We start from the raw sequence: 21,234 nt of genomic DNA, 5'->3' as shown, positions 1-21,234 counted from the left end.
AAACATTAGCATACACTTAGGATGGCAATTACAATTTTAAAGGGTGCTTAACTTTCTTTGAACACCACGTATATACGAGTGTTAAATAGGAACTTTTAATTAAACCGCTGATCTGACTCCATGCGGCGTAAAGGAAGCCAAAGAGTCACATGTGCAATTAAAAAGGCCAACGTTATTTTTGATAGAAGAGCAAACTGGATGAAAAGAAATACTGGGGAAGAAGAGGAAGAGCTGACGGCGGACTGGATTAAGCGGAGCAATAAGAAAGAGAAATCAAGAATTTGTCTAGGTCCTGATGACTGTGTTTGTCTGAATCCTCCTGTCCTCCAGCATCAGCTTGCGAGCGGGCCATTGATTTTTCTGCAAGAGATTTAATCCAGCAGGCAGGCAGACGCCAGCAGCAGGCCAATCTTGGGAGAAAATGAGGGGGAGGGAGGGGTGACACGGCAAGGCTAGATTTGTTAAAACTCGGGAAGGTGTTACTGCTTGTTTTTCCTCCAGGGGGGTATTAGGTATGTGAGGTGGAGATCGAAGTAGAAAGTGAGCGATGAGAGGGAATATGATATGAGGAGGTGGATTTTTTCCCCCCTCCCTTCTTCTCGTGGCCATCGTATTTGGCTTGTTGGAAACAGACGGCAACATGGTGTAATTGTGTGTAACTAATGCGCAGTCCACGTCGTGGTGCAGAATGGAAATGGAGGAAGGATTGCGTTTGTCTGTGTGTGTGTGTGTGTGAGGAAACAGATGACAGAGAATACAGAAATATCAGCACATACACTGTTAAGGCACACACTCACCCATTTGGTTCTTGTTAGGGAGGTAGTAGGCATTAAGCGCCTGTGGGGGGAGAAGCCACCTGAGGAGAAAAAAAACAGTCAAACAAACAGGGTTTTACAGAAGGGATTCCTCTCTCTCTCTCTCTCTCACACACACACACACACACACACACCCACACACACACACACACACACACACACACACACACACTGAAATCACCACTGAAAACACACCCAGATCTGGAACAGAATCCAAAAAAACCTCTGTGTGTGTGTCTCTCTCTCTAAACCCCCTGGTGAGAAGTATTCAGTGTGTGGGGTCCCACGGCTAAAGCTCCTTTCTGCATATGAAAACACGGACAGTTCCTTTATGGTAATCCACTTAAAGCCAGTCCAATCGATTGTCACGAAATCCCACAAATGACTAACGCTCAAAGTGTGAGATGCCCTTGTTCTAGGAGTGAGAGAATGATGGCTGTGTGTGGACTGCACAGAGATTGAGGGGAGACAAACACAATGAAAAGAAGTAGTATTTCTTTCTTTCTTCCTTTTTTATTTCACAGCGACAAGACCGAGTGAGTGATGAAAGGTTCACTTTTTGGATGATAAGGCGAGGAGGGAGTGTGTGATTTAACTCTTCAGGGCGTTGAGTGTTGGCTAATGATACAGTTGTTTTGAGCACCTTGGAATACTAATGTGACTGTAATGTGTTGTCATAGCAGAGAGGCATTCAATTCAGGCATACAGGGCTGTATTTTAGAAAAATGAGTTGCATGTCCCACAGCACTTTTCTCCTGCCTGGCTGCTGCAGATAAGTAAATCAAATGGATTTTCTGCAGCTGTGTGCGTCGACTGGTATCTGTTGCTTTAATTTACAGGCACGTCAACAAATGTGTCCAACTAGAAAGGGATTCACGGGGACACATGTACAGGATGTCTGCCATGTCGGAAACACACTTTCGGTCGGTGAACTGCAGCATCCACTGAGAGCCTTGTTTAATTGCTCGCAGTGCTTGTCAGTGAACCGGTGCAGCTCAGTGTCTGTGCTAGTGAAATTGTGACACTCACGCTGTTTTGTCCACTTTTTCGTGAATTTTCCTGACAGACAGCTTGATGTTGAACTTGATGCTGTTGAGGATGTTCTTGAAGTAGGCCTTCTCGTCCACGTCGAACTGCACAGCATACATATGAAATGAGTCAGAATGAGAACACTTTCATTACATTATAAATCAATAATAAAATCACATTTTTGGAAACATGCCCATTAGATTCTTCCATCTTTTACCATTTGTGACATAAGACACAAAAGCTACTTTTGGGTTTCCACAGTGGGCAGTGCTACAGGTTTGACTATAATGCCAGGTGCCCTTTCTGATGCAAACCCTAAAGAATTTGTGTCTCTTCCCACGGTTGAATCAGGCAGTGTTAGGTGAATGTGTAAACCACTAGTCTATTAAGTCCTTTTTAGACAAATAGCTGAAGAAGAAAGCTGAAATCTCGTCTCTTTAGAGGAAATGGCCACTGATCACTTTTATTTCTATGATGAAATACAGGGTCTATCAAACACAGTCATCATATGACTGTGCAGCTGTTCACCAGTGGCAATCAAAACGTACTGTTAGAAGGGGAAAATTTGTGAGTTAGCAGCTGATAACAAGCTCAAGAAAGTATGAGACAGATCTGAAAATCATATAAATGTCCAGATGCTGTGCATCCAGAGAAGGACCGGCTGAGCACTGACAATAAAATGTTCAAATTCTTCAATCAGTCAAGAGTTTAGGTGTTGTTTTCAATAGCACATGCATAATATTAATCAAGTATCATCCCTTATAGCTAACAGTACTGCTATTTTCGTATATGTGCTGGTTACATCTTGTATTGATTACTGTAATTGTATCCTCTCTAGTTTGCCACACAAACTTCTACATATACTTTAACAGGATGAACATTGGTTCAGCTGCTTGTGTCATTACCAGAACCAATTCCACAGACCATTATTACCTCTGTCCTCCAACAGCTTCACCTATAAAATACCGAAATTAATGCTGCGATTCCATGCCTTACCTTCACGTTTTTCCATAATCTTGCACTTCTGTATCTCGCTGATCTGACCTAATCATCACCACTCCTCTATGTTTTCTGATATCCTCCCCCTCTGTTATATAACCTCTCATTATGCCACCTGACTCCTTCTGACTTCCATGGGCCTAACAGATTTCAGCCGAGTGGCCTCTCGTCTTTGGAACTCACATTTGCAATATTGATTCTCTCCTTAACTTTAAAGCCAGTCTTAAAACACATCATTTTAAGTTTGCGTATTCTATTTTTTAATGAATTATTGACTATTCAATTCTGAGATGTATCAACTTTTATTTCTAAGGTGTTTTCTAGCTGTCATTTTGGTTTTTGGTATTTTGGTATTTCATTACTTATAAAGTGTCGCTGAGTGTCCCGAAATGTGCCTATGAATAAGATCCATTATTTATTTATTTATTTTATTATTATTGTTATTATTATTATTATTATGTAGGAAGTGTCCCATGCAAATTTAACTATTCAGTTGCAAACCCAAACCTCTCCACTTTAAGCTGTTGAAGACTTTAGTAACATTTTAATGGGATTAATTAGTACTCTCACTGCGGTGACTAAAATTCTATTTGTTTATTTGTTTTTGTGATTCAGTTTATGGTTGTAACTTGCATACACATACACACACAAATATGGTCAATTCTAGCTCTAAAGAACCAACATGGCAGCATTTTGTGGGCCAGTTTCCTTCGTGTCCTTTGTCACCTGTCTATAGCTTTATGCAACAGGTCAAGCTTTTCTACGAACACTATAACACCTCAGTCAATAAAAATGTTTTACATTATTGAATTTGGCAAAAAACAACAACAAAAACGTAAAAAATTACACAGTCCCATTTTATGTCCCAGATGCCAGGAAATGGCTGTTTTCTAAAGATTAAACATTTCAATTGCAACTTGCTAATTAAAGCTTCAGAGGTGCTCTTCCCTCCTGAGTCCAGTCTTTGCGCCGAACTTCATTTGTAAAATATTTCTATATTGTTTGTGAAAGTCTGCCATGCTGTGGGGTAATTAAGTTGTATGAATAGTGGCAAATAAAATAAATAAATAGTGGTAGTCTGCGTTGACTAGAAGGATCTTATTTTTGTTCCAGTACATGGCAGTACTGCTCCTCCTGCAGTGGCGCCTCAGTCCTGACATTAAAATGCACTTGCAGTAGTTTATTGTACACAGACCGATTCTGTTCGCTTGGCAAAAAAATTTAATGTGTCTTGCTTTGTAACATCTCCATCCTTTACACTGGCAATAAACACACCATTGCTCATGCTTGCTTTTTTTGCTTGTTGAGTCTCACAGGGCTAGATGAGCTTCTGTGAGTTTGTGACAAAAATGCACATCTGCTGAAAATGATGGTAGCAGACTGAGGAACAGAACTTTCACTTACTTTAATAATGGATGAAATTGTTGACATATATTTTGGTGTTTTAGTCTATACAAAAACAAAGATAAACCATACTAATGAGCTTTAAAGGAGACAATCAGTTTGGTTACCTTTGGATTAAGCAGGCTAGCTGTTTCCTATTCCCCTTGCTGTTGCCTATGCTAAGCTCACTATCTGCTGATGACATCCTAAATTGTAACACATTACTTTTGGAAGGAATTCTTCAAAAGCTTAATTTTTATTTTATTTTTTTTGCATTAGCTATGTTACTTTAAGTGAACACACAATAGTGTGGACAAAGTCTTTCACACAAGTGAAGTGATGAGGAACTCAAAAACTCTGGGGCTGAAAAATGAAGCCAACACTGAAGCCAAAAACTGCAGTTTCTCTAAAAGGACAGTTCAACGGAGCGAGTCCCCATAGACTCCCATGTTAAAGTATCTAAATAAACAACAATACAATCCATAATTACAGTCTGGTATAAAAAATAATGCTTAACAAAGTGCTTAACAAATTTATCAGACCGCATGTTATAAAAAAAGAAGGGTTAATATTTTAGAATTCTGTCAAAAACTTGTTTGAAACTAAAAATTATGTTGTTATTTAGTAAATAACTGAAATTTTGCATGTTAAATAAAAAAATAATCATGCACTTTACTATGCTAAACTATACCATAATAATGTGTCATAGAAAAACAACTGTAAAAACAAAGACAGAGTGAGGTAGAGCAGGCTGCTGGGCAACTGGATTAGCATAAGTGTGGTAAGGATGACCGCATGCTGCAGAGTGAAAAAGATGATGATGACTCACTTCATATTCTTGATCAATGAGCTCAGGTTCGAGCAGGAAGTCTGGGTATCCTGTCATCACTATCATGTGCTTCAGCTGGGTGAGAAGAGAAAGAAAATGACAGCTGAAGGGAAGAAAAAGTGGGGAGCAAACAACCAAACACCCCACAGCAACTAATAAGCACCCATACACACTTAGTTTAGGACACAGGCCCTGACAGAGCACGCGAGCACACACACACATCTACACGCACGCACGCACGCACACACGCACACACACACACACACAAAAGCATCTGCTAATCAAGCAAACCCAATGTAATAGGATTACAGGGAAGCTCTTTATATTCAGCATGGCCCTCTAAAAGGATTATAACTTCAGATTGTAAAAGTATTAGAAGGGATATCTTCCAGTGCAGACCCTAAATCAGCACTACAGAGAGATCCGGATTAGGCAATCCTCACTTCTCAATGTCAAGCCCTAGATGTATTCTATCACACACTTCTATCTAACAAGCAATCAGTCAAAGTCCCGGAAAGAAAAGAATCGCAAAGAAATAATTGAATCCTTTTCAAAAACTAATTGGATCTAGCAGAAGTCGTGTTTGTGATGCAGAGGCTCAGTTAGTGCTCCAAACCTTTGCTCTAGCAGCATCCTTGGTGGCTTCATCCATCCAGTCAAGTTCCTGCAGCCGGAGGTCCAGAGAGTGCTTTATGTCCTCTACCAGCTCCTGTACCTGTAGAGAGATCATCCCGCAATTCATTACGTGTTCATTTTAAGCCCCACATAAGTGTTCTTGTACTCTATTCTAGAGTAGCTTTGCATGATTCACATTTCAAAATAATCCTTATTTACAACTGGGTGTTGGTGCAGCTCCTTTAGTCATCCTATCTGAAATAAACTGTTTTAGCTCCACTCCCTTTAAATATATTTCCACTGTCAAATACTTTGTGGCAAATAAGTAATAGCTGCATCTGCAGTGAGCCTGTCATCCTGTGCTCCATCTGTAGCACGCTGGATTGTAGTTACTGACTACAGTTTGACAAACTACTTGGAGAAGCAAGGTAAACAACTGAACTGTGAGGGGACTGTCCACTACTAAACTGATTACAAAATGTCTTGGTCTTTCACACAAATGAAAAAATTAAATAATACTAAAACGAGCCGTGAAAAACTTGTTTGGTCATGGCAAGGCTGCTAATAAACATGATCTACAAGGTCTTAAATTAAGAAAGAATCTAAAACAACTCTAAAAGGTTGGAGTATTTTTGGTGACTGGTGACCTTTCGATTTAATGGCTGTTTTTTTTTATCCCACTGGGCAAACTGATCAAGCCAAAGGGACTTGAACTGCAGGTTTATAGTGCTGATATCAGCAGGCAGAGAAACAACAGCTGTGACCAGCCCAGACAAGGAAGTTTACCATGTGACAAATGAGATGAAATTTAAATGTGTCCATTCGTCCTTCCATTTTCTTTCTTATCCAATTCGGGGTTAGACCAGCCTACCCCAGCTGCTATAAGGTAAGAGAACACTGTAAAAACCTCTACAGTGGGGACGCCAACCCAAGATTTGAACCTACACTTGCTTGCTGTGAGGTGACAGTAACGTCTTTACTCCCTACTGCCTGAACTACCATATAGATGTATGGAAATGCCATAATTGACAGATTCATAGTATACCAGTGCTGATTTAACCATGTTGACTGGGTTGTGACTCCAAGAAGAGACACAATTTCTGATGCAGATTCTCATGCCTCAGGTGTTTCTTTCCATACCTCCTCCTCCATCTTCTACCAGTGTCTAAACCTCTGTTAGATAAACTGTTTTCAAGGGCTTGTATTTAGAACGCAACAAATCCAAATAATTAAATAAATGGAAGGTCAAGCTACAAACTGCAGATGTAGTGTTGTTTGTGCTGGTGTGTCTATAACTAATTGGATTTTGATTACGTTAGGCTGCAAGTTTTTGTAGCTCCATTAGTGCAGTTTTTAATGTCACAAGAGTGGAAAGCAAACTTTAATGTCTGATATGTAATTACCTAAACTGTGTTGCTGAAAAGTGTTCAAACCAGCACTCAAGCGCTTACATCGCTTTTCTGTTTTCCAGCTCAAGCAACTGAAATTGGACACTTTTAAGCCCCAGCTCTGCACGCAGGGTGATAAAACTTGCAGACTTTTGTTTTTATTTTTAAATTTCATACCGCAGAAGAAACCTTCTAAAACATTTTCATCTTAACCTGTAATTGAAGATCAAGTACCTACTTAGTGCCACAAATATAACACTAATCTTGATGTTTTTGGCATCGACTGTCCAAAACTTCTCCGGATTACATCTTGTGCTTTCTGGAACTGCTCTAAGCAGAAATGCTATTCCTAGACGACACCGGGACATATTGTGTCCTTCAGTTCGCATTGGTGATTCAGGATAACAAGGAGGCTCGTCTTTCCCCCTCTGTCTTCTGTCTTTCAGCGTCAGCTCCCGAGACTCATTAATTCTTGTTGGTGCTGAGATAAGCAGGATTGGTGAGTCAGTCAAGGCATCGCACATCGCCACCGGCTTTGCATCCGGTAATGCTCTTGTGTTGATAATGAGGGCTCCAACCTGTGTGGACATGGCATGATCGTACACAGCGACGTCTGTGAGCAGTGTGAGATATGACCGGTGTGGAAAAGAGTGAGGTTAAAAAAAAACAAAAGGCAATAACCTCGCTCAAGGCTTCCCTCCACATCTGCAAGAAAGAGGAAGATGATATTTTGAGTGATTTTTTTAAATGACTTAGAGATGCTCATGGGATTAGCACCACTTCATCTGATGAGAACTTTCCCTACTGTATGCTTGATCATATAAATCCTTCCTCTCTGGTCTTTTATTAATCAGAAAGGCTCCACTAGCTTGAAGCATTTTTGAGATTTACACTTAGTATCTTATTAGAATCTTGAATGGAATTTAAATTTCAATTAATTGCAAAGTGTAAAGAAAGTATTCAGCACCCATAACTTATCCAGTTGGGCCAACTTTCTTTATGTGTTATAGAGCTTTGGTAGAGTTTTAAAAAGTTGCAAGACAGATAGCTGATGAGGGATGAAGCATGTACAGTGGACAGTGAGAGTATAAGAAGATGATGAAAGGGAGATGATGGAGAGCTTAAAGATAGAGCATAGGGTTACAGAGGTTAGAAATCCCATTGGGAACCATATCCCCATGTCCCAGAGTAGACATGGGACTGAGATGAGACTATGTATGGGGAAAGATTAAGGTGAAAGCGAACGGGACCAGAGGGCAGAGGTGAGGGGTTTAGTAATGACTGACCTAGGCAGAAAGCAAAATAGCGAATGAGAAGTAGAGACTAGAATCCAGGATTTTCAGATTCCACACCATAAAACAATGTCAAATCACATGGCACACCATCAAACAACAATCTGGCTCGAAATTTTCTCCAGGACCCAGGTTAGAATGACTACTTTAAAATTCTTTTTTTTATCTATTGCTATTTTGCACTGCGTTGTCTCACTCGCAGCATGACTATATAATTTCTTCTTCATCTTCTGTTTCTTCTGTTTTACCAGCAGTTAGCAATACATTTAATTGGAGCAAGAAGTTGTACTGCCCTCTAGTGGAAGAGAATGTAATTGTTCTGTCCGTTACTCACTGCCGGTTGCTTAGAGTACCAATCAGGTGAAACCAGACATTCTTCCACGGCACACCTCTGTGCCACAGCACAGTGATTTGGAAACACTGGAATTGCATGTAGGAACAGAAACAGGGGTTTCATGTTTTGTTCTAATAATGCATCATGGAGTAAATGGTGCAATGGTGAAACTCATAGCTACACAGTGGGGTGACCGTGGTTCACGGGGTTGGGAAGTTTATTTCAGACAGTGTATGAACTGAGGTGCTGCACCTTGACCCTGTATAAGATCATGCACAGTGGCTCTAGTAGAGTGCAAAAATTAAACTTTGTAATTTTTCGCACTCACTTGTAAGTCACCCAGATTATTTTATGACTTCTTTTCTTGAAAAATAATGACCCCAAGTTTGGTTAAAACATTACAGTTTTGGGTGTATAAATTAATAAACTTATAAACGTAGTTCAGCAAGGCTGGGTCTCTGTTAAGAGCCTAAACTGCTAATAAATTCAAACTGATGTAATATCTGTCGAGTTTCTAATGTTAAAAAAGTGGATTCAAGTCTGAGGCTGATTTCCTTTGAAAACAGCCTCTTTACTACTTTACCATCTTTACCACTACAGCGCCCCCTACCACCAGTCCACCCAGATTCCAGACCTTAGCCCGGCTCTCTGAGGAGAAGTGTTGCTGGACGAACAGGGCTCCCAGGGCCATGCCAAAGTGTTTGTTTGTCTGGGTGAGGCAGAGCCTGCCTAGTTCCAGCTGCTGCTCAGTGCCGTCAATCTCTCGGGAAAACTCATGGATGGTGCTGCGGAAGGCCGTGGACAGATGTTCACTCAGTGCTGCCACAATACGCCACAGCATGTAGTTATGAAGAACCCTAAGACAGAGGGCACAAGAAGTAGCTAGTTACATTATGTAGTTTAAGGAAAAAATATACTTTGCAAAAATGTTTTTGAGACATACGTTTCTAGCAGAGAACCTTACTTAGATTAGATATGAAATGACCTCAAGGAAAACAGTGCAGACTTCTATAAATAAGACTCCAGCGTCATGTGATTGGGTTTAACATTACAGGAAAAGGATAAAATACTTCAAGTGGCCCCTGGTAATTAGAAGTTGTTGCCAAGGATGAGATTTTAAATCTCAAAAATGACAGAATCATACCGTCATGACATCTAGCAAAGTTGTAACATGTTTTTAGTGTCAGTATAACAGACTGATGGTTTGTGGAGCTGACATTACAAGCAGGAAGTGCAAATCACTAGTATGGTGTCCATCTAATGAGACATTATTAAAACAACATTTAAATACCAAAGAGCATTACAGTCACATAACTACCACCAAATTCAGTCCTGTTGCTATGACACACTTTTAATGACAAACACAAACAAGCTGAACTGTATTTTATAGGATACTGGTAAATACTAAAACAAAAGCATAAAAAGAGAAAAGTCAAATACTCCCTTGTGTCAGTTTTAAGCAAATTAGCTAACATTAGCTAATTTTAGCTAAGAACTGCTAGTTAACGGGTAGCAGTGAAAATCCTGAACTATACCAGAGTGTATTCATATTCCTTTTGAATAATGATTTTTACTTCTAAGAACAAGGCTGTGTTACTTTCAAAACCTAAATAGCATTGCTTTCTAGCACAGTTACGCCTGTGTTCTCTTTGTAAAGTGACATCCACTATATCTAACAGTAATCTAGTTCCATCTGGCCCAAACTGCTGTTTTTCCATCTGCCCTCAAAGCCATTTAAGAGTCAGAAAAGTCAGAGAGAAAACAAAAGGGAGACAGTGATCGAAGAGAATAGTGAGCAGTGAATAGTGAGGAGTCAAGAGGGCCCAACAGTTAAAGAACAACTCCCTCCAATCCAGACTGACTCACAGCAGAGGGGTGACGAAAATGTCGAGCGGGAGGAAAGAAAATGGATCATTCATTTATGTATTCAAGCTGTGTCTTCTTCGATGAAGTGCTGGTGTGTCCTCGTGCCCCCACTGGGAGCAAGCATCTACTCTGCCCTGCGGGGACAAATGCCCCCTCCTCCTACTGTGAAGCTCCATGCAAACCTCGAGGCATATTGTTGTTGTTTCCCTCATTTTTATACATAAAAAAAAAAATTCCCTTTGCATGACAGATATTAAATCAAAAGCGCCTTGGCAACAGCACCCTGAGGTCTTGCCAGCAAAGCACTTCTGAAGTGAATTTAATTGACGTGAAAAGGAAGGCAGGAAGTGGAGGGAGGGTAAAAAAAACAAAAAAGGAGAGACTCAGGTGGTATCATCTAATCAGCACGAGTTACAGGTGGGGCTACTTTGTTTCATTAGCCGGTTTTGTTGTCAAATATTTGTTCCACATTACTGAACATGGACAGGTGTGAGTTTATTTTTTTAAATGCATTTGAGTATCTGTGTATGTGTGTGTATGTGTGTGTGTATGTGTGCGTTTGGCACAGAGTGCCCAGCAGGGCAGCCACATGTGTGGAAGTCATCTATATGATAATAGTAAAAGTACAGCGTCTCTGCTGTTTGTGTGGGAGCGATGCGTGAGCTGTTTTACTCGAGGCATCTTTGAGGAACAGTAATGACTGTAATCTCTAAGAGTAAGTGCGGTTACTGAAACCCAAACTCGCATCTAAAGTTTGCTCATTTACAGGCTCATAATTTTGTTTTAGGAGGCTTCTGGAAAAGGTTTTGTAGGTAACAAAACAAAAACAACAAAGGGAGGCACATCCATCACACAAAAACTTTTTAAATTCTCAAAGAATCTAAAACTTATATTTCCAAGAACAGACACTTTTAGGGTACAGTTTAATTAATGTGCTAGTGTAAATATCAGTTGTATCTGTTTGCTTTCCAGGGGAATGTTCAGATTGCAGGAATGGGATAACACATGCACCACCCGGCACCACTGGTTTAGAGTACTGTTAATTACATTGTCTCTTACATGACCATCAGGTGAGAACATGTAATGTACCTTGGTACTTTATTCAAGTACTTTATTAAAATAAAGTTTTAATGTTCTTGTACTTCTTATACTTGTGTTTCTGTTGTGCCAATTTTACCTCTACTTCACTACATGTTGTATGAAACTATTAGATGCTGTCAGTACCATTTATTTTAACATTTTAGTTAGCTTAGCAGGTTGTTTGTTATCCACACCACCTACTCTGTGCCTAAAAATGAAAGTCTGCTTTAATGCACTGAAGTAAAAGTACTTTTTTTAATCAGAAAAATTACTTTATTTTATCATAAGTAACAGAAGTTGGTTCTATAACCAATCTATGATTACTCATAGATTGGTTATATGAGTAATATCAGTATTAGATTACTAATACTGATATTACTGCGCTAAGCAACATTTTAGTATTGTAGCCATAGGCTGTGTATAAAAAATGGACATCATGTCTGTCTTTCTCACATTAAGACAAGGGCATAAAATAACAGATTTAGCAACTTTAAAGGTTAAAGTTGAATAAAATGTTTAGCATAAATCAGCAAACTTCCCCCCCCCAAGATAAAAACTTCAGACTTTATAAACATTGCATCACATGATTAATAAACTCTTTCAAACACGTAAAATGTAACACTTGATAAGAGTGTTTTCGGCACCCTCATCCATACTGACAGGCACATGTGTGTGTACTTTGCTGCGATTCCATTACTGCACAGAGTTAAATGAAAGCAGTGTCAGTGAGAGCGCTGCACAGATCAAGTCTTAATCACCAGAGGACTGAGTGAAGGCTCATTAGCTGAATGGATTTTAATGGGGCTAGTTAGGGAGATGAAAAGACACTGTCCCCTTGCACTGCATCAGCGCATTACTGCAGGTAATGACCCTGACGGTAATGGAGGAGGGAGGGCCACCTCTCTTCCAGGCTTCACTAGAGGTAAACTATAATTTTGGCCTGACAGGAGAAACGTCTTGCGTTTGATTATTTTGTTAAATCATAAAATTAAAGTGGAATAATGGGATTCGGGCACAAGGCTTTAGGTTGCAAAACCAAAGCACAACAGAGACAACAAATCACATATATTTATACCTTTTAGTGGGGACTTACCCAAATTACCTGAGTGTAGCCTAACTGCACATAAATTCAGCTAAGCTAGGACTCAAATCATGCCTGCTGAAAGCTATAGCGCCATAAAATCTACTGTTTGGTAAACCACTTATTCGCAAAATGCTTTACGGCTACACTGAGCGTACTGTACATTTTTAATGGCATCCCACCCAGCAGGAAGTAAACCCTCCACTGCTGCTGCCCCACTTCTGTGTGCTGAAACGCACAAAAAAATGACAGATTCTCCCGCTCGCCTTCGAATTGCACAGCCCAAACAAAACCGGATTCCCACACACACGCCCTCAAGAGTGACAGATGAACAGACGGAGCAGACAGAGGGAGCCGCAAGGGAGGAGTGTGTGTGTGTGTGTGTGAGAGAGAGACGCTGGTGTTGTCATTATGCTTTCCCCTTCATTGGAGGCCTGCTCATCTGGCTAATGGGATTGGCTGCAGTTGCCACTGTGCGTGGGGACCACATACACACATGCAATGGAGGGAGTATGAAGAAGAAGAGAAGGGTGGATGAAGGATGAGGAGACATGCAAGTGTGATTGCTCTTGTCAGTAGATTTGTATGATGAGAAAGACTTGAATGTGAGAACATGGAAGAGAAGAAGAATAAAGAGAAGGACCTTGGCTATAGCTGCCTGTAAAGATGGAGGGCTTGCAAAACTGGCAGTGGACAAAAAAAGGAGAGAGATAGAGCTGTCAGTAGCAACCTGAAACCACTAAGGTGAAGAGGAGGAAGGGAAAAAGAGCAATAAAGGAAGTATGCAAGATGGAAACACCTGGGAAGGAAGGTAAAGAGTGACAGGCAGATGCAACTTAAAAAAACAACAACTTTGGAGACAGTATAAAAAAGGAAGCTGTCTGGAAGTAAATGAAGCAAAAGAAAAGGAATCAAAGTCAGAGATAAAAAATAATTGATGAAGGAAAGAAGCAGTGGTGGAAACAGAAAGTAGGAATAAAACGGAAGGAAGAGAGAGAGGAACAAAAAGAAAGCAGGGTGTTAAAACGAAGAAAGGGTGACTCATTAATTTTTAACCAGCCATCCTGTCATCCTACAGGCGGCTCAAGCACCTGTCTGTGCCATCTCCTTTTTCGCCTGTGACCTTTTCACCTCTCAATGTATTTTTTTCAGTTCCTTGACTTTAACAAGAATCCAAACTATCCTGCTTGTTTTTTTTTTGTATTTGTATGAATGTCAGCCTGTGCTCTTCCTTTGTGTGTGTGTCTGTGTGTTAGTAAGTGATAGAATCCAGTAGAGAACAAAATAGTTTCTGTTTTTTTAAGTGATCCATTAGTGGCCTTGCGAGAAACCAAACCTGCCCTCCATCTGCTCTACAGGATGATGACAACTGCCCAGCAACTCCGCCATGACCTCTTACTCCTGCTGTGTGAAGCTAACCTATTTCACTCTGTGGTAGTTGACAGGAAACACATGTTTGGAGGGAGAAGTTTCTTACTACAACTGCGATGAAAAAGGTTATATTTCTGTTTTCTTTTCCCACATTATGCATTATGGTACTTATTTGAATTCTGAGATGGACTGAAACAATAATTCTGCAATGGGAATCACCCTGTTCATGCAAACCTTAACCTTAATTTTGTAGGATGGCGTCAATAAATGCTGATAGAAAGAATACACATCCAGAACTAGTCTATACTTTTTTCTTTTTTTTTTGCATCAAGCACTTCACACAGAAAGCAGGTGGAAAATGTGTGTTCATGTGTTTTACATAAAAGGCACCCCTCTTGCCTGAGAATGCGGCCAACAAAGAGGTGCCAAAAACTGCAGTTTCTGTCTGGAGCAGCCACTTAAGGCTGGCTCCAAAAACAAGTCAATCCCCAACCACTGACATATTAAAATCACAGAATTAACAGCAATAAAAAAGCATGTTTATTTGGTCTCTATGAATAGTAGTGATGGGATTTCCGGCTCTTTTTAGAGAACTGGCTCTTTCGGTTTGACTCACTAAAAAGAGCCGGCTCTTTCGGCTCCGAACCGGCTCTTCAGGTTGTTTTGTTGCTTTAATAAATTTATTATTAACAATAATTTAAAATTATGCACAAAAGGAATTACTAATGTAAAAAAAAAAGTGGTTTTATTTATATATGTTTATATATAAATATATGCGGTGGCCCCTAGAGACAAAGCACGTACAAACTCCAAAACACATTTCTAGCATGAACTGAACATCCAAAACAGAGCTACCTAGATCACTTAAATTACACAATTGAAAGCATGAAAGCATATGTGTATTGTTTGTGTATTTATACACAAGCATTCATATATAGTCAAATAATAATAATAAAAAAAAGTTAATTTACCTGTTATTACCACACACCAAATCCGGTCGTTGGTACTTGCTGGCTTGTGTAGCCATTAGGTAACAAAAGTTCAACACAGTGTTGCCAACTTAGCGACTTTGTCGCTATGTTTAGCGAGTTTTCAGACCCCCTTAGCGACTTTTTTTCTAAAAAGCGACTAGCGACAAATCTGGCGACTTTTTCTGGTGTTATTGGAGACTTATTTATGATGACTTTTTGACATCAAAGCGGGTATCGCTTTTACTCTCAACAAGCAGCGGGTGCTGCCGTGGGTACCACGCCCGTTCCAAAGCGCTCACGGGCGGAGGATAGTCCTCCCCCAGCTGCTATCAGGGCAGAAGACGTTCACACCTATGCGTCCAAACTGCAAATGAATCGCGCATGAGCGAAGCCGCTGCTCCCGCACTGACTGTAACGCAATCAGTTCTTCTTTTACTGTTATGCTGTTTTGTGGATCACGAGGTTTAAAACTACTTATACACACACACACACACACACAGTAACTCCACCAGAGTGCCTATTTCGGGTCACTTTTGCCGATCCAAGCCCAGATAAAGGAGCAGGGTTGGAATTGTGACATTAAAAAAAAACAATAATTGGTAAAATAAATTTAATTTGTAGTTCTAAATAAACTCTAAATGTATTTAGGACGTTTTTACTCACTTCATGTCTCTTCCATGATGTTATTTCTGTCTCCAACAACATAGGTTACAATTATATTAGCATGACCAATTATGCAAATTAGGCGATGATGTCATTTAGCGACTTCTAGTGACTTTTAGGACAGCCAATAGCGATTTTCCTTACTGAAGAGTTGGCAACACTGGTTCAACACTGCCCCTAGCATCCTGGAGCACTTCTGTTGTCTTTTGTACGTGTTTTGAGTTTTCATGTGCTTCTGAGTTTTTACGTGTTTTGGAGTTTGTACGTGCTTCGGAGTTTGTACGTGTTTTCACTTGGAGTTTTTACGTGTTTTGGAGTTTGTACGTGTTTTTACGTGTTTTGGAGTTTTTACGCGTTTTTACGTGTTTTGGCGTGTGTACGTGTTTTGGAGTTTGTACGTGCTTCAGGGTTTGTACGTGCTTCAGGGTTCGTACGTGATTTGAAGTTTGTATGTGCTTTGTCTGTAGGGGCCACCGTAAATATACTTTTATTTATTCACTCCACATAAAATGTAATAAATAAATCATATAATACAAAAATCAACTATTCACATTTCAACTATTTAAATTTTCAGCTTTTTCCTTTTATAAATTTAAAGTGAAACAACACAAAACACTGCAAGCCACAACACAATTAAATATAAATTATAATGTGAAAACAAAAAGAACATGCATATTCTCTGTCATATGGACCTGCATGACTAACTTTCTGAATCTTTTATCATCTGCAACTGAAAATAGTTGTGGATGATAACTATACCTTTCTAATGTGACGTTGTTGTCCCTGGCTCTCTTTCTCTCTCTCTCCCTCCTGCTCTGTTCCTGTGCTACTGAGTGTAACTACCGCCCCTCCCCCCTCTTCCCAGCGTAAAGCACAAGGCTCGCATGCTGAGTGAAGCGGAAAAAAAGTGCGAGAGAGAGAGGGTGAGAGAAAGAAAAAAACCCCCAAAAAAACCCCCCACGGCTCGCAATAAGGAGCTGGCTCGCCTAGTTCACGTCAAAGATCCGGCTCTAAGAGCCATTTCGTTCGCGACCGACCCATCACTAATGAATAGACTGGCCCTTCTGTATGATGCAGCTGATCCAACTTTATTAAGGCTTTAATTTAGGGTCACTCTGACTGGGAACATGCTGACCCAGACAGCTGAGGCCTTGCTTCTGTTAATTCCTGGAGAGTGAAGTGGGCCTCTCGACAGCCTTAGTACTGTTGGTACCTTTTGGAACAATTTATGGGAAATTTAATATAAATATCTCAAAAATATTACATGTTGTCTGGTACAGACTGTGCGGGAAAGGTGAATAAAATTAGGACATTTTATTAGCCTGTTACTTAGCACTTAGCAGTGGTCAGCTAATAACATTACACTACAAAGTTCCTCTAGAACAGCGGTCCCCAACCCCTGGGCCTCGGACCGGTACCGGTCCGTGAGTCGTTTGGTACCGGGACGCGAGAGTTGAGGCTCGGGTGAGAAATGTATGGTTTTCAGGGTTTTTATCGGTTTTCAGCGTTATTTTGTTATCGTTTTTATCGTTAACTCGGTTTTCCTGGGTCTTTTCACGTGTGTTATGAATAAATCTTCTTTTTTTCGGTACCGGTACTAGTTTTATTTTGTTGTATTTATCCGTGACACCTTAAAGGCCGGTCCGTGAAAATATTGTCGGGCATAAACCGGTCCGTGGCGCAAAAAAGGTTGGGGACCGCTGCTCTAGAACACTGTAAACTAGCCGTATGATAGTTTATGTTAAAATTCCACCATTTAGAAGTATTCAGTTTGCAATGTCAAGCAGCGCTGTTTTCTTATGATAGTATTTTGCAAAACATGCTAATATGCGTATTTAAGGTAAACCTACATAGCTCTGCTAGCAAGGACGATGACTCCTATATTAATTGGTTAATAGGCACCTTTTGTTATTGTGACATCACTGGTATCACCCCAACGGGTTGCAGCAGATGGCCCCGCCCCTCCCTGAGCCTGGTTCTGCCGGAGGTTTCTTCCTGTTAAAAGGGAGTTTTTGCTTCTCACTGTCGCCAAAGTGCTTGCTCATAGGGGGTCATCTGATTGTTGGGTTTTTGTATCTACTGTACAATATAAAGCGCCTTGAGGCGACTTTTGTTGTGATTTGGCGCTATATAAATAAAATTGAATTGAATTGAATTATTGGAAGTTTAGCTTCACCTTCATGTTATCTGTAATTTTTATTTTGAAGCATGTGTGCAAAACTGGAAAGACCTCTTGATGTGGAAGCAAGTCTTCATAAGTTATGCTAATGAGCAACATCCCTCAAGAAATCGAATAGCTCACCATCCACCTTTGTTTAAAACCTAATAATGAATTTCCTGTGAGACAGAACCTGAGATGGACTGAAGGTGGGAGGAAGATGACAAGAAAAAGATAGGATCATTCGAGGACCATGGACGACGTGCAGATGGAGAGAAAAGAGAGCGAGAGGTGTTGATGGATTGAAACTGAGCTGTGGGATAGACAGATACAGTGAGAGGAGGAGATGGAGAAAGATGACGAGAGTTGGGAGAAAGAAACAAGTTTGTTGAGGGAGAAGAAACAAGAACAATATCTGACACAATGAGGGAGAGGGCGAAACGGAAGAGTTCAAATTTTTACCACTGTTGGTGCAAGGAAGGCTATATCTGCCAAGAAAAGAAAAGAATATATGAAATGACTTTTAGGAATGGAAAGAGTAAAATCTTTTGTAAGCCAGTATCATGACGCAAATACAGAAAAATGTTTAAGTTTAAGGAAATATATATATGGGATATTGTGTCACACTTCTCTTTACACTTTTAGTTAAAACCCGTCAATAAATGCTCAAATAGGTGTTCTAAAATCTGTGACAATAACTCTGACAATTCGTCAGGATGGCTCTATGATATTTGAGTCCATCTGCAGCTCCATGCTATTGTATTAAATGAAATTAATGAAATTAATTTAAAAAAAAAAGGATTTGTTTTTTTAAATAGGGTACACTAAACTTACTGGACAGATGAAAACGTTGCTTCATCTGAGACTGAAGCTTTTACCTTTCAAATGAAATATAAATATTGGCTGCAATCAAGCATAAAACTCAGTGAAAGAGCAATGCAAAACTGCCTAGTTACAATACAGTTTGATTGATTTAGGAAATCTTACTATTGTTTTTTATTTAAAACCGAAAACCTTCGTAAGTCAAATGTCTAAAAAACAAAAACAAACCCAAGTTAGTTGAATAATTCCCATTGATACATATTTATTTTATAGGTTTTATGCTTATCTACCATCTATTTCCCTGTCAGAAACAGACTGCAGTGTTTTAAAGGTCATCAGTGTGCAAAATGGGCAAAATTCACTAGTACAGTTTAGAAATATTAGTTTGACTTCAATGCAGTCTAATAAATGGCACTTGTGGTGAGGTGGAGGACTGGAGTGAGCGTGTCATCTAGGGCTAGGCCACATGTGTGAAAGGTTTTAATCTTTGGTTTTAAATGGAAGCAGTTCAGACTGCTTTGAATCCGAAGGTTGTTTCTCCTTTGTGGCTAAGTGAGGACAGCATATCAAAATTTCTTTTCACGCGTACAAATGGAACTGAAAAGTTAACATTTCAGATTCTATCTTTTTCTTCTTATCCAGTTCAGGGTTGTTGGATGGCTGGAGCCTATCCCATCTACCATACAGGGAGAACATACAAACTCCACACAGAAAGCAATCAGCCAGTAGGTAGTTTCGATCCCAGGACCTTTTTGCTGTGAGAAGGTGCCAGAGTGGTTAGCACTGAGGCAGTAGTGCTACCACTATATCACCACGATGCCCCCATTTTAAAATCAGTGTTACTGAGTAGGTTTAGGTATTAGGCTGAGTTTAAAGAAAAGAGGAGCTAAAACTTCTTGTCAGACAGCGGGTATACTGACAGGCCACATACAAGCCAGTGTAACGTAAAATAGTATTTTTTTGAACTGTGAACCATGCTTCTCAAATGTGGTTCGAGAATAAAAAAGCTACAGTAAGAAATGAGCATAATGGGTCCCTTTACACACAGTGTTCCCAAACACCAGTCAGTTTAACAAGCAGAGGATGAACTGCAGGCAGGTTTACCGGGATAAATACTGCATCTATTGAGTATAAGGTGTGCAGTGGAGGTGTCGGTGGAGAGAACAAAAGACAGAAGGAGAGGATGATTGAAACATTGTGCAGAATCTATTACTAAAGCCATCGGGGGGATAGATGGACGTACCACTACAAGAGAAGATTGGTAAACAACAAGGGAAGAGACAGAGCATCAAACCTGGAGTCTGCAACCCAAAGAGACATGAATTGGTGCTAATGGATGTGACAGTGGCAATAGTAATGGTAAGGGTTAGGAATCCCTTAAAGATATAAAGCTTACAGTCTTGATGATTGATTGAGTGATTATTTCACAAAGAGAATACTTTGTGAAATAATAGGAAAGAACCTGTTTAAAAAGTGGAGCAAAAACAGATGAATTGACAAAATGTGATATGGAGGAGATGCTTTCACTGATGGCACTTGGACTAAATCACAGCAACACATCCTGTCATTCGTAGAAGCTAATGAAAGTAAGCAGGAATAACACAAAGGTGAACAATCACCTTTATTTAAATTCTTTAAAATGGATGAAAAGGGAATCAAAAGCCAGCAATAACTTAAGTAAAAGCATTTAAAAAATGCCCAGCAATCATTCATCTTTTCTACTCTGTGTCTTACCTCAAGCTACACTACACTTTTGCAGCACAGTCTAGCAAAAAATACAGCATGGCGTTTGTCATGTTTATCATCAGTCCATCTAGAACCATTTTCAAGGATGCACTGGAGCCCTATACTTGTCTAGAAATCACCCGACCTAGGTGCATGTCAGAACACTAATGTCTGGATGCAGTGGGAGATCCCAAAATACTCTTTAGGAATTGAGTAAAATTCTTCTATGATAATCACTTATCAGAAGATTTCTTCTGTAGCTGTTACATTGAAGAAGTCCCCAAAATAAAACAAACTTGCATTTTTGTTTAAATGATGGTTGTATTTTGCTGTGAAAAACAGGAAAACATTAGCAAACTGACCCCAGAAAGTTGATTCTGTTCATCAGGACGTAGTGCTTTCGGTATGTTAAACATTTCATCAATGGATACGATTAGCTGTGAGCTCAGCTTCATGATCATTAATATGTAAATTGTTATGACCATCCATGGGCATAAGTATTGTTCTCACAGAGTTAGGGAATGGCTGCAATCACAGCAATGTAACATGGTATAAGATCTTCTTCGATTCAGGAATGGTCATTCTGTTTTCACATAAATGGCCTCCTTGACTCCTCGTTTAAACCAGTGTTCCTTCCCCTCCAGGATGTGCACATGCTCATTATTAAACAAGTGGCCACTGGCCTGGAGGTTTAAATAGACCACAGAGTCCCAGCCCACTGTGGTAGCTCTTCTGTAGCTCCCAGAGGTTGTATGAGTTCCCTGATGTATAATTCACGGCCATCCTCCAGGCAACTCTGTTTGTCCCAGGGGA

The 21,234-nt window shown here is 40.0% G+C and overlaps 1 protein-coding gene across 3 annotated transcripts in view; it reads right to left on the bottom strand.

The window, feature by feature from the left end:
- ecel1 (endothelin converting enzyme-like 1) overlaps nt 1-21,234 on the bottom strand; it is a 54,330-nt gene that overhangs the window by 14,865 nt on the left and 18,231 nt on the right. For all 3 annotated transcript variants that reach the window (XM_084950924.1, XM_084950925.1, XM_084950926.1), the window contains exons 8-12: nt 9,319-9,541; nt 5,672-5,770; nt 5,056-5,130; nt 1,845-1,948; nt 798-856 (exon numbers count right to left, since the gene is read on the bottom strand). In XM_084950924.1, the coding sequence (XP_084807050.1) occupies nt 798-856; nt 1,845-1,948; nt 5,056-5,130; nt 5,672-5,770; nt 9,319-9,541 (560 nt within the window). The remainder of the gene's footprint in view (nt 1-797; nt 857-1,844; nt 1,949-5,055; nt 5,131-5,671; nt 5,771-9,318; nt 9,542-21,234) is intronic.

This window comes from Perissodus microlepis, chromosome 14, assembly GCF_051167445.1.
Source record: "Perissodus microlepis isolate ML-2025 ecotype Zambia chromosome 14, ASM5116744v1, whole genome shotgun sequence".
NCBI classification, from domain to species: domain Eukaryota; kingdom Metazoa; phylum Chordata; class Actinopteri; order Cichliformes; family Cichlidae; genus Perissodus; species Perissodus microlepis.
Note: the sequence above shows the minus strand (reverse complement) of the source record. Positions and strands in the feature narration are given on the sequence as shown.